At 51.6% G+C, this 13608-nt stretch overlaps 2 protein-coding genes across 2 annotated transcripts; one reads left to right on the forward strand and one right to left on the reverse strand.

Annotated features, from left to right (window-relative positions):
* Positions 1 to 683: 683 nt before the first annotated feature.
* On the reverse strand, positions 684 to 5927 carry GCC1 (GRIP and coiled-coil domain containing 1). Its single transcript, XM_039243453.1, has 2 exons — positions 4443 to 5927; positions 684 to 3526 (listed from the first exon to the last, which is right to left on the reverse strand). The coding sequence occupies exons 1-2, from the start codon at positions 5472 to 5474 to the stop codon at positions 2231 to 2233; spliced, it is 2328 nt and encodes a 775-aa protein (XP_039099384.1). The 5' UTR covers positions 5475 to 5927; the 3' UTR covers positions 684 to 2230.
* A 3081-nt stretch (positions 5928 to 9008) lies between these two features.
* On the forward strand, positions 9009 to 12362 carry ARF5 (ADP ribosylation factor 5). The gene is made up of 6 exons (XM_039243466.1): positions 9009 to 9196; positions 9722 to 9802; positions 10171 to 10280; positions 11037 to 11108; positions 11646 to 11771; positions 11879 to 12362. Exons 1-6 carry the CDS (start codon positions 9130 to 9132, stop codon positions 11963 to 11965), a joined length of 543 nt encoding a protein of 180 aa, XP_039099397.1. The 5' UTR covers positions 9009 to 9129; the 3' UTR covers positions 11966 to 12362.
* The last annotated feature ends 1246 nt before the right edge of the window (positions 12363 to 13608 follow it).

The raw sequence follows: 13608 nt of genomic DNA on the forward strand, positions 1-13608 counted from the left end.
CCTGCTTTGGATTCTGTGTCTCCCTCTCTCTCTTACCCACTCCTATTTGTGCTCTGTCTCTGTCTCTCAAAAGTGAATAAATGTTAAAAAAAATTTTCTACATTAATCAGAACCTAACTTCCTTCTTTTCCCATGTGGTATCTACTCAAAAGTCAAAAGCACCTGAATTACTAGTCTTAGGAAAAAGCAGCTGGGACTATGGATCTTTCTATGGTGTCCAAAACCACCTAGAGAGAGCAATCAGAACAGAGGCTACATTTAAGGGGATCAGGTAAGACAATTAAGAGATGACAATGATGATTTACTTTAGCTTGAAATCCTGAGAAACTTTCCCAGAATACCATGAACCCTAACTTGAACCATAATAAAGCATTCAATAAATGGATTAACTCTTAACAAGTTTCAAGCAGCAATTACGGAAGTTTCAAGCCCACCCACTAAACCCATGAGAAAGCTTTTTCTAGTGTGGCTGCTTACACACAAACACACATAATTCCAGGCTAAAAAAATTTTTTTGTGATCGAAGTAAAGCATGGAAATATTCCTCCCTAGATCCAAGCTCATGAATTAATATGTTATTTCCATCCTTTTCATTAACTATTTGCATTCACACTGTGTATGTGTATACGTATACACATACGTGTGTGTGTGTATGTGTGTATACCACTAAGAAAGCACACAGGTCAGGTTGTTCAGATTTAATGATTCCATAGTTTATCATTTGAACACATCACATCCCATCTGTTTTAAGTCTACTGTTTGTAGATAGTGCAGGTCACCCAGCCTCCCATTTAATCAAAGTCATCCCAAAGCAGGTCTCTATGAAGAAATAACAGAAGGACATACATTAGTCCAGTCAGTGGCAAAGCACTGGTCTTTAGGGTCCAAAGATCTCTATAACCCGCAAGAGAAGGTGGGGAAAGGAAAAAGCAGGGGAACTGATTAGTGTTTGAACCCAACTTTTCTGAGTCTCCCCTTTCCAGATGCCTGAAGCCCCCTTTCCTTAAGTGCAGAACAAATCTACTTACACAAGACCAAATATAAAAAATCACAGGAAGGAGGGAAAATTATAGTAACGCATGTAAGGAAGACAACGATTGTGTACTGAAACTCTATTACTCCCTAAAGGCAAAATACCCTAGTGACAGTAACCCATGAAAATCCTGGCTGCAGGGACATGGAGATGTTGCCAGAATGTTATCTACAGGGCAGCAAGCACTCCAGCCGCTCGCTCGGCTGAACTTCCACCACTTTCCAGTGAGGGTCATAGCAATCTTCTGGAATCAGCAAATCTCCCTCCTCTTCTCTGTCCTACAAGGGCAGAAACAGCCAGAGGGGATGGGAGGCAGTTGTAAATCTCTGAGCTATTTCTTTGCATCCAGACAGGATCAGTTTCCCAATCTGACCCCTCTGGTAAGAAGCTAGGGGTTTTTTCGTAATCAAAGTTCAACTGCGGAGGAAAAGATAGCAAAGGCATTCGCTCACAATCTCAGGCCAACTTTAGGCAGTCAGGTTAAGGCAGGGTCAAATGCGAGAGGCCTATCATATCCCCATCCAGGCCAAAAGCAGGCTACTCAGGAAATCCCTAAAGACCGAAGTGATGCTCAACGCCCCCTACAGGATGGTTACAGCGGGTGCTTTATCCAGATTGATTGGGTGGTACCCGGCCCCGCCTAGACCAAGCTTCCAGTTCCAGGACTGAAGAATCTGTGGATAATGGTGGACAATCTGTCACTATCTCAAACGTCTTGGTCCCTCTCCAGCCTGGATTTACGTCCCCAGAAAATTGGGGCAGCAGTGGACCAGATTCAGATGAGATGGGGAGTCAACAGCTGGTCCTGTGAGTGTTTAGAAATAACTGAACTCCCTTTGGAGTCACATTTACTCCTGGTTCTGCGCTAGGAGCATAATACTCAAACAAAAAGTCATATTTTAAAAGATTCTCACCACTTCCAACTTTGGCACCTCTCAACCTTTATCTCTCACCCCACTTCCCCTCACAAACACACCACCCGAAGATGCTGTTGGGACTCTTCCAGTATCTCTTGGGCCCCAGGATAATGTGGCATTAATGGCATTTGGCAGAAAAACCCCATCCCACATTGAAGACTCTCCCAGTTTAACACAGTGAAGAAAAAAATGATAATGTAAGAGAAGAGGCAGTAGAAACCACATCCTGTCCCTTCCCACGTAAGAGGCACAGAAATTTCAGGAGTCAGTGACAATGGCATCATCTCTTGCCAGAAGGCCACCAGCTACCACTGGTTGGGAGGCGCATTATCACTTGTTTCTCCTCTGGACTGAAATGCAAGATGGTCAGGATGGCCGTGAGCGTCTGCTGGCGGCCAAGGGTGTCAGGCAAGGTCAGGAAGCGGTAGATGATGTTTTTGAGGTACTCCAGGTTGGCTCCCTCCCTACTCTGGTCCCTGATATTCTTCTCGATGTGGCTCTGCAGGGCTCCAACCTCCTCGCGATGGCGCTCCCCTTCCTCCAGCAGCCGGTCCTGCAGCTGGTGCACCTCGACCTCCAGCCTGTGTCTCTGCTTCCTCAGCGACGTGATCTCCACCTCCTTGCGGGCCAACTGCTCGGCATACAGGAAGAAAGTGGGCTCGTTGGCCGCAGCCAGCTGCAGCGCCTGGGTCAGGCTGTCTGGGGAAGACGCGTCCGCAGGGTCTCCAGGGCCTCCGCCGCCCACGGGGCTCCTGCGGCCCGGCAGTCCGCAGGACAAGGCCACGGAACGCAGCTGCTCCAGCTCCAAGTCCTTCTCGGCCAGCACGGCCAGGGCCCGGTCCCGCTGCTTGTGCAGCTCCTCCTCCAGCTTGAGCGTGCGGTCCCGGAAGTCCAGCTGGCTGCGCTCCAGCTCCTGCCGGTGGAGCTGCTGCAGCCGGGCCAGCTCCTGCTTCCAGTCGTCGGCCTCCTGCTGGTGCTGGCGCTCGAGCTCCTCGCAGGACAGCCGCAGGGAGATATACTTCTCCTTCAGTTCGGCGAGCTGCTCCTGGGCTTCCTCCAGCTCCTTGGCCAGGTTGCCATCTTTGGCATTCTTGCTCTTGAGGACCACCTGGGCCCTCATCTTGTACCTCTCGAACTCCTCCTTCAGCTGCTTCAGCTCCTGTTGATAGTAGAGCACAGAGGCCTTCTCCCCGTCAGCAGCCTCCGAGCTGGGCATGATCTCCAGGTCACAGAGCTTCTCCACATCCAGGGTCACCTGGCTTTTCCTGGCAGCAACCTGCAGCAGCCTCTTCAGCTTCTCCATCTTATCCTTCAGGACGTTGACATCCAGACTGGACTCCTCTCCGTGGCCGTCGAGAGGGGACCGGCTGGAGGCTGCCAGAGCCAGCGTCTTGTTCTCCAGGTCCAGCTGCAGAATGCGCTCCTTTAGCTTCTGAATGGCCAGCTGGTCCTTCTGCTTGGCTTTCTCATAGGTGCCCAGCAGTTCTGACACCTCAGCTATTTGATTCTCCAGGGCCGCCACCCTCTGCTCTTCGACCTGAGATTGCTGGCGCAGCTGATCTTCTGCAAGGGCTGTCTGGAAAACAAGGGAGCAGATGGAAATGCATCCAGAAAAGTCACAAAGCCCTATGGCAATCTTTGAGAAAGCAAGAGAAGGGAGCCAAAGGGTCACAAGGTGGGAATAGCCTGGCAAGAATGGGAATGGGCGGGGGGGGTTGGGGGGGGTGTTCTGTTGATGCAGAAGCTAACGAAAGTTCCTATAACCTGCTTGGGTTCTGCTCCAAGAGTTACATTCTACCAAACAGTATTAAGAACCTCTGTATATCTGTTGTTGTTCTGCTTAACGCTTCCACTTTCTCCCGTCATACACCAAGCGCGCACATGAAGTGTGTGACCTTTGTTTATCATCTGCTTCCCCAAATCCTACTAAGAAATCACGGGACATTCTTTTCCTCTCCCAATATTCCTGGAGTTCAAAACTCAGTTGGATCTCTCTCCACACTGAAAGGAGCACTGTAAAATAGCACACCACTGTAAAATAGCACACCTTTCCAGAACACGCAAATTGACTGGAAGCAATTACAAGAGGTGGCTTCTGCCAAAATTCCTTTGCCTCGCCCCCTCCTTATAGGAATATACCAACCACTATCTAAACACATGCATATACCTATGGGTATGTGCACTACTTTTCACTGTGCGGCTGCCACTACCCTGCTTCACAGAGCAGCCCTGGCAAGAGGCCACGGCCCAGAAATTCAGAGGTGTCTGACTCCAAACCAGCCGGACATTGAGACACTTTACATCCTGTTGGAAGCACATTCTGTGGATACTGCCAACATCACACAGAATAGATTTCCCAGGACTCAAGGTAAAACCTTCTAAATGGCGTCAACAACTGACAGCACACCTACTGGTTCTAATTACCAAAGATGAAAAAACCCCCACTATTTTCCACTTCAGGCTAACTGATGAATGTCTGAAGCAATTATTACCTTCCTCATTTCTTGCTGCAACTGGGCCTGGAAATGGCTCTTCAGGCAGGCAGCCTCTTCCTGAAGCTCCTGCAGCCGCGGGTCTGGCCGATTCTTCTCATCTCGAAGAGCCTGCAGCTCACCTTTCAAGTCCTCCACCTCACGGGTCAGCTGCTTGGTTTGCAGTTCAAACCCTTCCATCTGACCAGCTGCATATGCCCGCCCCGCCAGAGCTTCACGGGTCTCTTCCAGCCGAAGCTCCAAGTCCTGGCGCTGGGTCCTCTCCTCCTGCAGCAGTTTCTGGAGCTCACGAAGCATCAAGGCATGGTCACTCTGCTCTTGGGCCCGATCATGCTGCTGGGTGATAAGCCGGGCCTTCGTTTCTGCGATCTGCTCCTGCAGCCCCTTCAACTCTCCCTCCAGACGGCCCCTTTCCTCCTCTGCCTTTTTACTGGCATCCTCTAAGTCCTGTTTCATCTTCTTCTTGTCAGCCAGGTAAGAAGCTTCCATGCGAGACTTCTCCTGGGTGACCGTAGCCAAAGAGCTAGTTAAAGTAGCTAACTGAGTCTTTAGCTGGTGCAGTCGTTTGTCCGCTTCCCCACCGCCAGATGGTCCTTCCCCACTGCTACTGCTGACGCCACTCTCCGACCCGCTGGCCTCTTCAGACTTTGGAGGTGGTGCTCCGCGAGGCAGTCTGTCGTCCTCTACCCCAAACTCACCCTTGGTGCTGGTGAGGCTGGCCGCAGTATCCAAGCTGGTGGCGGTCCCAGTGCTATCCTCGCTGTGAGTTGAGCATCGGTCATCTACAGAGTCAGGAAAAGTGAGGCCTGGAGGCTGGACACCGTCGAGGCCCGCATCCGCCTCGTGGGATACCGACAGCACCTTAATGCTGGCCTCTAGAGCCTCCTTCTCTTTCAGTAGGCTTTTATAGGCACGGACCACATCCTTGAGACGTGCCTGGTACTGGAGAAGCTGCTTCTTCTGTGTCTCAATGGTTTCCAACAGGTCCTTCTTGCTCGGTCCGCCCCCGAAATTCATCCCAAACTTCTCCATGTTCAGAACGGGTTACTCGACGTCAGCCTTCGGGCAGCTCAGAAGAGGGTCGCGAAGACCGTGGCGGGGGCACTAAACTACAAAAAGAGACTTGTCCCCACAGGCGCACACCGTTCCTCCTAGCTGTCCGAGACCGGATGCCCGGCACAGCACAGCCTAGGAGAAGCGCCCGCCAGGTCCCGGGCGCGGAGGGCGGGGGCGGGTCCTACCTTAGAGGCGGGGCGACGCCGGCACGAGAGCAGCACACGACCAGGGCTCGCCTGTACTGTCCCAGAGGCTGCTCCGATCTCGGTGCTGGCGCCCGTCACAGCAGTCCCAGACGGCCCTCGGCCCACGGTCGGCCAAGGATTTAAACCGAACGTAACCCCATGAAGACTTCCTAAGCACAGCTGCCCCAAACGGCGCTTCCGGGTCCGCTGGAAGTGACGGCAGCGCGACGCAGCAGGTTCCGCCCCTAGTAGGCGCGAGGTGGGTGGGGCTATTTCGGCCTGTGGGTGGGAGACAGCCTGTTAGTAGCAGCGCTTTGAGCGCAGGGCCAGCGCAGTCAAAAACAAATAAAATAAAAATAATCCTTTGCTGGAGTACCATAGGGATACGATGAGCGAGGGAGAGTGGGCAACGTCGCACTGAGTCCTAACTTAGATGAGCGACGCGTCCCCACATTTGCGGCTCAGCACCTTTGTCTCTAAAGTAATCAACAATTGAGACTCCCATTTAGACCACGAAAACTGCAACCCTTGATAGGACAGTTTTAGCCCTCCTAGGCGTCTAGTATGATTATTACACCCTTCCTGAGTTCTGCCGAGTTGAAACAACAAATACATGTAGAGGGCATCCTATAGGCATGACCTCCATCCTGTGTGCCAAGTATATTTCAGGACCTTCACAAGAGTTTTGATATTTAGCCCTTAAAATTATTCTGCTCAGTGAATGGAAACGTGAGGCACAGAGAGGTTAAATAACATGCCCAAGGTCACAGAGCTAGGAATCCTATGTATATCTGTCCAACTCTCAACGTACCAAGGGCTGCTCCAGGTGATTACCATGAAGAGACTGGCCTCAGGGAGCCCCCATCTAATGAAACACCAGAGGTGCAAACATAAGTCCTGCTCTCATGCCAGTATGTATGGGTATACACAAAGTGCTATGGGAGTTAGGAGGGAGGCCTGTCTAGGGGAGGCAGAGAAGGTTCTCAGGGAAAATACGTGGGGATTGAAGCATGAGTAGTGATCTAACTAAAGGTGAGGGAAACAAGCATTCCAGGCAGAGAAAAATGATTGCAAGGACTCCCGGAGTATCATAGAGCCTGGCTCACCCAAGAAGCATTGAGAATCACTTCATGACGGTAGCTTAGGGTGAAAGAGGTGGCAACAGATGGGGTTGGCCCAATAGGTAGAGACTTAAATTAAGGCATTTCTATTTTTTTTATTTTTTAATGTTTATTTATTTACTTTTTGAGAAAGAGAGAGAGAGAACAAGCAGGGGAGAGACAAAGAGACAGAAGGAGACACAGAATCTGAAGCAGGCTCCAGGCTCTAAGATATCAGCGCAGAGTCAGAAGTGGGCCTCCAACCCACAAACCGTGAGATCATGACCTGAGCTGAAGTCAGACATTCAACCAACTGAGCCACCCAGGCACCCAAGGCATTTCTATTTTTATCTTGAGTGCTAAGAAGACATTAAAGGATTTTAATCTTGAGTGGCATCATCAAGACTTGTATACCAAGGGGCAGGTAAGGAGGTAAGGTAAAGAGGCTATTTCTGTCCCGAGGAAGAGAGATGGTAGTGAAATAGGGCAGTGACAACAGGGATGGAAAAGAAGAGGCTAATTAAAAGAGCTAAAGATTGGGGCACCTGGGTGGCTCAGTCAGCTAGTCGTCAACTCTTGATTTCAGCCCAGGTCATGATCTCATGGTTGATGAGATCAGGCCCTGCATCAGGCTCTGCACTGATAAAGCGGAGCCTGCCTTAGATTCTCTCTTACTTTCTCTCTGTTCCTACCCTCTCAAAAATAAATAAATAAACATTAAAGAGGGGGCGGGGGGAGCTCAAGATGTAGAACTGACTTGACTCAGTCAGCTCTAGTTGTGTTATTATATTGGGATTCTTTTAAATGCACTCTTCAACCTTGTGAAGAGCCTTCTTAGGAATGCAAGTATATGGCTAAAGAGTAAAGGAAAGTCTTACACTCACTCATACCTGGTGCTCAAAGTGTATTCTCTTTACAGACTTTTCGGGTCAGTTTGGGGCAGACCCGGGAGGTCTTTTCAGACCCAATTAGTTTCTTAGTGGTCCAGATAACATCCAACTGCAATATACAAAACATTCAGATAGTTTCATCATTTTAATATTCATCATAACGTCATGAGATATGACAGATATTGGTTTCCTTTTTTAGAAAATAACAAGTTATGAGGACTGTTGAAGCCAAACCCTCCAAAAGGGCCAGGGAGGGGGGGCGGGCGGGGGGCAGAAGTGAGATTTGAACTGAGACTTGGAACAGTGATACATAGTAGGCATTCAATATTTGTTGAATGAGTGAATTAATGAAGGTTCTCTGATTCTCAGCTCACCTCACCATGTCCAGTCCGTAAGCATTGATCTTAGAAGCCTACTGGCAATTGAGTTTCAAATCGCTTGCCTTTGAGCAATCCTATTAGTCCGTTAAATCCAGCAAGTATCATATTTGGTAAGCATATATTATGTGTCTGGCACTGACCCAGACTCTCTCATAATAGAAACTTAAATTCCTATCCTGCTATTTCCCCTCTGTTGCTGAGTGAGGAAAATACTTGTGAAGCTCCTGGAGTCTAGGGCCACAAAAGTCTCGTAAAACCCTGGATAGGTGTGCATTAAAAACCCGGGTTCCCGGGTCTGTGGCCAAGAGAAGAAGTTTCAGAAAAGCTGTCTGGATCAACTGAAAGGCGTTGTGTCTGGAACCATGGAGGCGAAGGCGGAGCTCTCCAGTATGCAGCAGTAGGTTCTGCTGATTGGAAAACCAAGAAGTCCAGCTAGCACGAGGGCACCTTCTTTTTTCATCTCCGGCACACTCCTCTCGAGATTCTAGGGTCATTTGAACCACCTGCCACGCTCAAAGCCCCTCTCTGGGCGCTGAGAGGGCCAAATAGAGGAATAAGACCCTTGCACCGAGCTTCCGCTCCCCTAGGAGGGTGGTGCATACAGTCGATGATGCTAGTTCGCAAAAGCTACACTGGAGAATAGGGTGGGCTGGACGCGACAAACCAAAGCCGAAAGGCCGGCCAGTTAAGCTGGGGGTCGGGGTCCGTGTGGAGCATTGTAGACTTTCCCGGACCCCGCTCGGGCTCCCGGTGAAGCAGCCACAGAGCTGCGAGCACTCTAGAAACAAGGGGAGACCCAGACCCTTCACTCTTTAAAGCCCGCGCCAGATCCAGCAAGGCTGCGGAGACTAGCTTAGCTTCAGTATTTGCCGAAGAGGGAGCCTGGGGGCGGGGAAGGGGCGGGGAGGGGGCGGGGCCCTGGCGGGGGCGGGCCCGCAGTGACGTAGGGCGGGCCGGGACGCGCGGAGGCGGCGGCGGAGCCTCCTCCTTCTGCTGCTGCGCCCCATCCCCCAGCGGCCGGCCGGTTCCAGCCCGCACCCCGCGTCCGTGCCCGCACCCCCTCCCCCGGCCCCGCCATGGGCCTCACTGTGTCCGCGCTCTTTTCGCGGATCTTCGGGAAGAAGCAGATGCGGATCCTCATGGGTGAGGCAAATCTAGAGCGCGCGGCCCGGACGGGAGCGTTGGCCCCCGCGCAGCCCTCCCGCCCCCGCGTCCCTCCGAGCCCAGCTGAGCCGGGTCTCTGATCTCGAGTCACCCAGGTCCTAACTCCCCGGGGTCACTGGTCTCGGGCGTCTCGCGGTCTGCAGCGCCGACCCCGGGGCCTGAGCTTGGGAGCTGCGGGCCTGGGTGGGGTGAAGCTCCCTACGCCCCAGCCCGGCTGGTAAGAAGGGAGGATTCCGCCCTTGGAGACGACTTTTAAAAGGAGCGCGGCCCTCCTCTGTGTCCTTTACCCACTAGCCCCCTCCCGCCCCTCGCCCGCTTTGGGGCTAGAGTTGGTGTTCACCACCAGACTGCCCTCAAGGCCTCGAAGGTTGATAACAGCGCGCACCTGCAGGCGCAGGAGCTCTCCGCCCCCGTCTCCGTCGGCTGTCCTGGCCTCTCCCCTTCCCTGGTCTCTAGAGGGCTCCCTCGCTCCCATCTCCAGCCCTCTGCCCCTCTCCTTTGCAGTTGGATTGGATGCAGCCGGCAAGACCACAATCCTGTACAAACTGAAGTTGGGGGAGATTGTCACCACCATCCCCACCATAGGTGAGTTCGGAGGCGAGGCCGGGAGGAGCGGGAGGCTGGCGGCAGGCCTTCTCTGGGTGGGCTCGCGGTTCTGCCTGAGGCCCTTATCTCTGTGCAGAGGCTGACCCTGACACCAGACACCTGAGAAGTGGGTCACAGTTACCTTTGCTTGCTGGATGGTGCCTTGGCGGGGTGAATGTGACCTAGCCCCGGCTGGTCTGTGTACCGCAGGTCCTCTGGGGTTCTGTTTCCAGCGGACTTGATCGTTTCCTGGTTTTATGTCCCTGATGACTTCACATAGATTTAGTGAGTTCCTTTCTTACAGGACTTTGTTCTCAAATATATATATATATATATATACATATATTTTTTTTTACAATTATCTCCAGGCTTTAATGTGGAAACAGTGGAATACAAGAACATTTGTTTCACAGTCTGGGACGTGGGAGGCCAGGACAAGATTCGGCCTCTGTGGCGGCACTACTTCCAGAACACTCAGGTGGGAATGGGGCTCTCCAACCCCAGGAGAAAAAGTGGTAGGGCTGCAAAGACTGAGATGATGGCTTAGACTGAAGGCCTAAGCCAGGGGAAAAAACTCTCTACCTCCTTCTGTCTGTGTGTACGCTTGCCTCTACTCATCCTTCAGAACTAGCCTTGGTCTTCTGAGACTTAGCCACTTTATGCTCTCCTGAGAAGCAGGGTTCTGAGTCCATGCTGCCTTTTTATTTTTATTTTTATTTTAAGTTTATTTCTTTATTTTGAGAGAGAGAATCCCAAGCAGGCCCCATGCTGTCAGTGTAGAGCCTGGCATGGGGCTCAAACTCGGGAACCGTGAGATCATGACATGAGCAGAAATCAAGAGCAGACGCTTAACTGACTCAGCTACCCTGGCGCCCCTATTTATTTTATTTTTAAAGTAAGCTTTACCCCCCATGTGGGGCTTGAACTCACGACTCCAGGATCGAGAGTTGCACCTACTACCAACTGAGACAGCCAGGCACCCTCATGCTGCCTCGTTGAACTCTCAAGTCTTTCCCTGTTCCCTTGCACGTCTTCTAGCTACACTGCTTGCCTGAGGGCAGAGGCACTATTCCCTGCAGGGCATCTCCAATTTGTGCCAGGATGTTTGCAGAGCCTTGTGAAAGTTTACTAGATGAGAAAGGTTTGGACACAAAGATGGGAAGAAGAAAGCCAGACTAGAATATGTCCCGGGTGAGAGTGATTGCTCGTCCTTTCTTTCTTCCTTCCCACCCAGGGCCTCATCTTCGTAGTGGACAGTAATGACCGAGAGCGGGTCCAGGAATCTGCTGATGAACTCCAGAAGATGGTGAGCCCCCAGAGCGCTGGAAACTGAGCCCTGGTTTGGAGGCAGAGCTCTGAGACCTCTGTGCTAGTGTGAAAGTCAGGAAATGCCTCACAGGCCTTGAATGTGTTTCTCTTTGTGGACACTGACACAAGTAGTATCTCACCCTGTTTGGAATTCGAGTCAGGTGAAAAGTATAGGACTGACTTTTTCCTTGATTTCTCATATCTTCACCTCAGAAGCTGGCAGGGAAAGGGAGATTATGTGCGTGGAGAGAAACTTCATCTTACATTCTTCATTCTTGTTTTTGCATTTGGAAATGTCATTTGGACTAGGGCAAGTCATTAGAAAAAGACTCTGGACTTCAGGCCAAATGGCCTCAAGCTGATTTATGACTTTATGTCTTGTGTTCAGCAGTAGACTGCACAATATTACATTCTTCCCCACAAATATGCTGGAAGGTAGAAGCGGTGGGGGTTGGGGGGTCCCCTACACAGCAGGCAAGAGGAAGCCTGGAGACTCTGCTGGGACTCCAGACTCCATCCCCTTCATCTCTCTCAGCTGCAGGAGGACGAGCTGCGGGATGCGGTGCTGCTGGTGTTTGCCAACAAGCAGGACATGCCCAACGCCATGCCTGTGAGCGAGCTGACCGACAAGCTGGGGCTGCAGCACTTGCGCAGCCGCACGGTGAGGGTCCTGCCTCTCCTGGGGGAGCCACAGGCTGGGGCCAGGAGCAAAGGCATCCCCTTTTCTTTTCTTCCCTGTTACTGACCTTTCTTTCCTTCTCCCCACAGTGGTACGTCCAGGCCACCTGTGCCACCCAAGGCACAGGCCTGTATGATGGGCTGGACTGGCTGTCCCATGAGCTGTCGAAACGCTAGCGAACCAGGGGCCGGCCCCTGCTGCCCGGAAGCTCCCGCGTGCATCCCGGGATGACCAGAGTCCCGGACTCCTCAGGCAGTGCCCTTCCCTCCCACTCCTCCTCTCCCACAGACACAGGCCTCTGTTCCTGCCTGCATGTTCTCTCTGTCATTGGAGCCTGGAGCCTCGCCTCCGGGCACGGAGGGGTCCACTCTCCTGCCTGCTGGAACCTGTGGAAGGGACCTCCAGGGCTAAGGCCCCTTCTTCCAGAGGAGGAGCAGGAATCTGGGTTTACTTTTGTTTTTTCCATTTTGGGTGTACCATTTGGGGGCCAGGTGGGGAGGGAAGGTGAGGGCTCCGGGTGGTGCTATGATGTGGCACTGGATATTGAGTAATAAATTTGCTGTGGTTTGTACACAGTGTTGTCTGTAGCCTAGAAGCGGGGGCTTGGGGGGTGGTGCTGGGTTGCTGCGTACAAAGGGACAGTATGATGGGGGGAGGCTGAAAGTAGCTAAGGCTGCACAGCCATCCCCCTCCCCCCAGCGCGCACACACACATTGCTGCCTTCCCCTCGCTCAGCTTCTCCCTCATTGTTCTTAAGGCCACAGTACTTCAGGAGTTCCAGTGGAGGAATTTCCATTCCCTCCCAATTCCAGGGGAACTTTGCTGAGGATTACAGGCTCTACGTTCATGATTCTGTAAAGCACGTATGTCCTGTACCTCTCCGTCTCCTGGCTGCTTAGAGCAGTGGCTCTTAATGATTACTATGCTAATTAAAATCGAGGGGTTGTGGATATTTTTTGAAAATAGGGTCCCAAGATAACGTTCAGAAAATCTGATTCATCAGGACTGGTGTGAAGCCCAAGAATATGAATCTTAAAAACTACCCAGGTGAAATCTGTCACTCTAGTCTATTAGCCGTCTTCTATAAAACATTGGTAGGGCCTTGCGAATTAAAGTTCTTCACCTTGCACTGGAACTCTTTCTACCTGGGAAGACAACCCTGCCCTCTACTCCCCCACCCCCACCACAGGGAATAGGAAAGTAGGTGAATGGAACCAGAAGGGTGGGCTCTTCTCCACATGTGGTCCACTCTGCCTATCCTTTGAATCCCAGCAAAGCTTAAACAAAAACCTCCATCACCACCATTATTTCTTCTTGCCATTCTCCTTTTGTGTCATCAATTCCTCTAGGTTCTGCCTTGATCTCCATGAGCTTTGTAGGAAGTGAGCGCCAGAGGCTGTTGGCCAACAGAGACCCTTGGAGGGCAAGGGCTCGGATGCTGAGGGCCAGCACTGTCTGTCTGCCCAGCAGCAGTGTGGCTGGGGATTGTGAGGAGGATGCCCAGCGCTCTCCCCGTCTAGGGCATTTTCTTTACCCTGCTCTGAGCCAGCCCTTTCTGATTAATATGAGTAATTTGATCCTTGTGGGTTATCTGTCTAGGTTTTCCCCACACTTCCTGAAAAGCACCTTTCTAAGACATTTTGGCCTCATCCTCCCAAGGGCTGTAAAAGTGAATAGATTTTTCTTGGATATTTTGAATTTCAAAAACACTTGAGTCCCAAGGGAGCCAAGAAGAACTCACTTTGGAGGGTAGAAAGAGGTTGGTTATCTCCCTGCCATTGAAATGAGAAAGCGAAGAAGGAGAAGGACTTGCCTATAG

Source organism: Hyaena hyaena, unplaced genomic scaffold (genome assembly GCF_003009895.1).
Source record: "Hyaena hyaena isolate Hyena2069 unplaced genomic scaffold, ASM300989v1 scaffold_8, whole genome shotgun sequence".
In the NCBI taxonomy this organism is placed as follows: domain Eukaryota; kingdom Metazoa; phylum Chordata; class Mammalia; order Carnivora; family Hyaenidae; genus Hyaena; species Hyaena hyaena.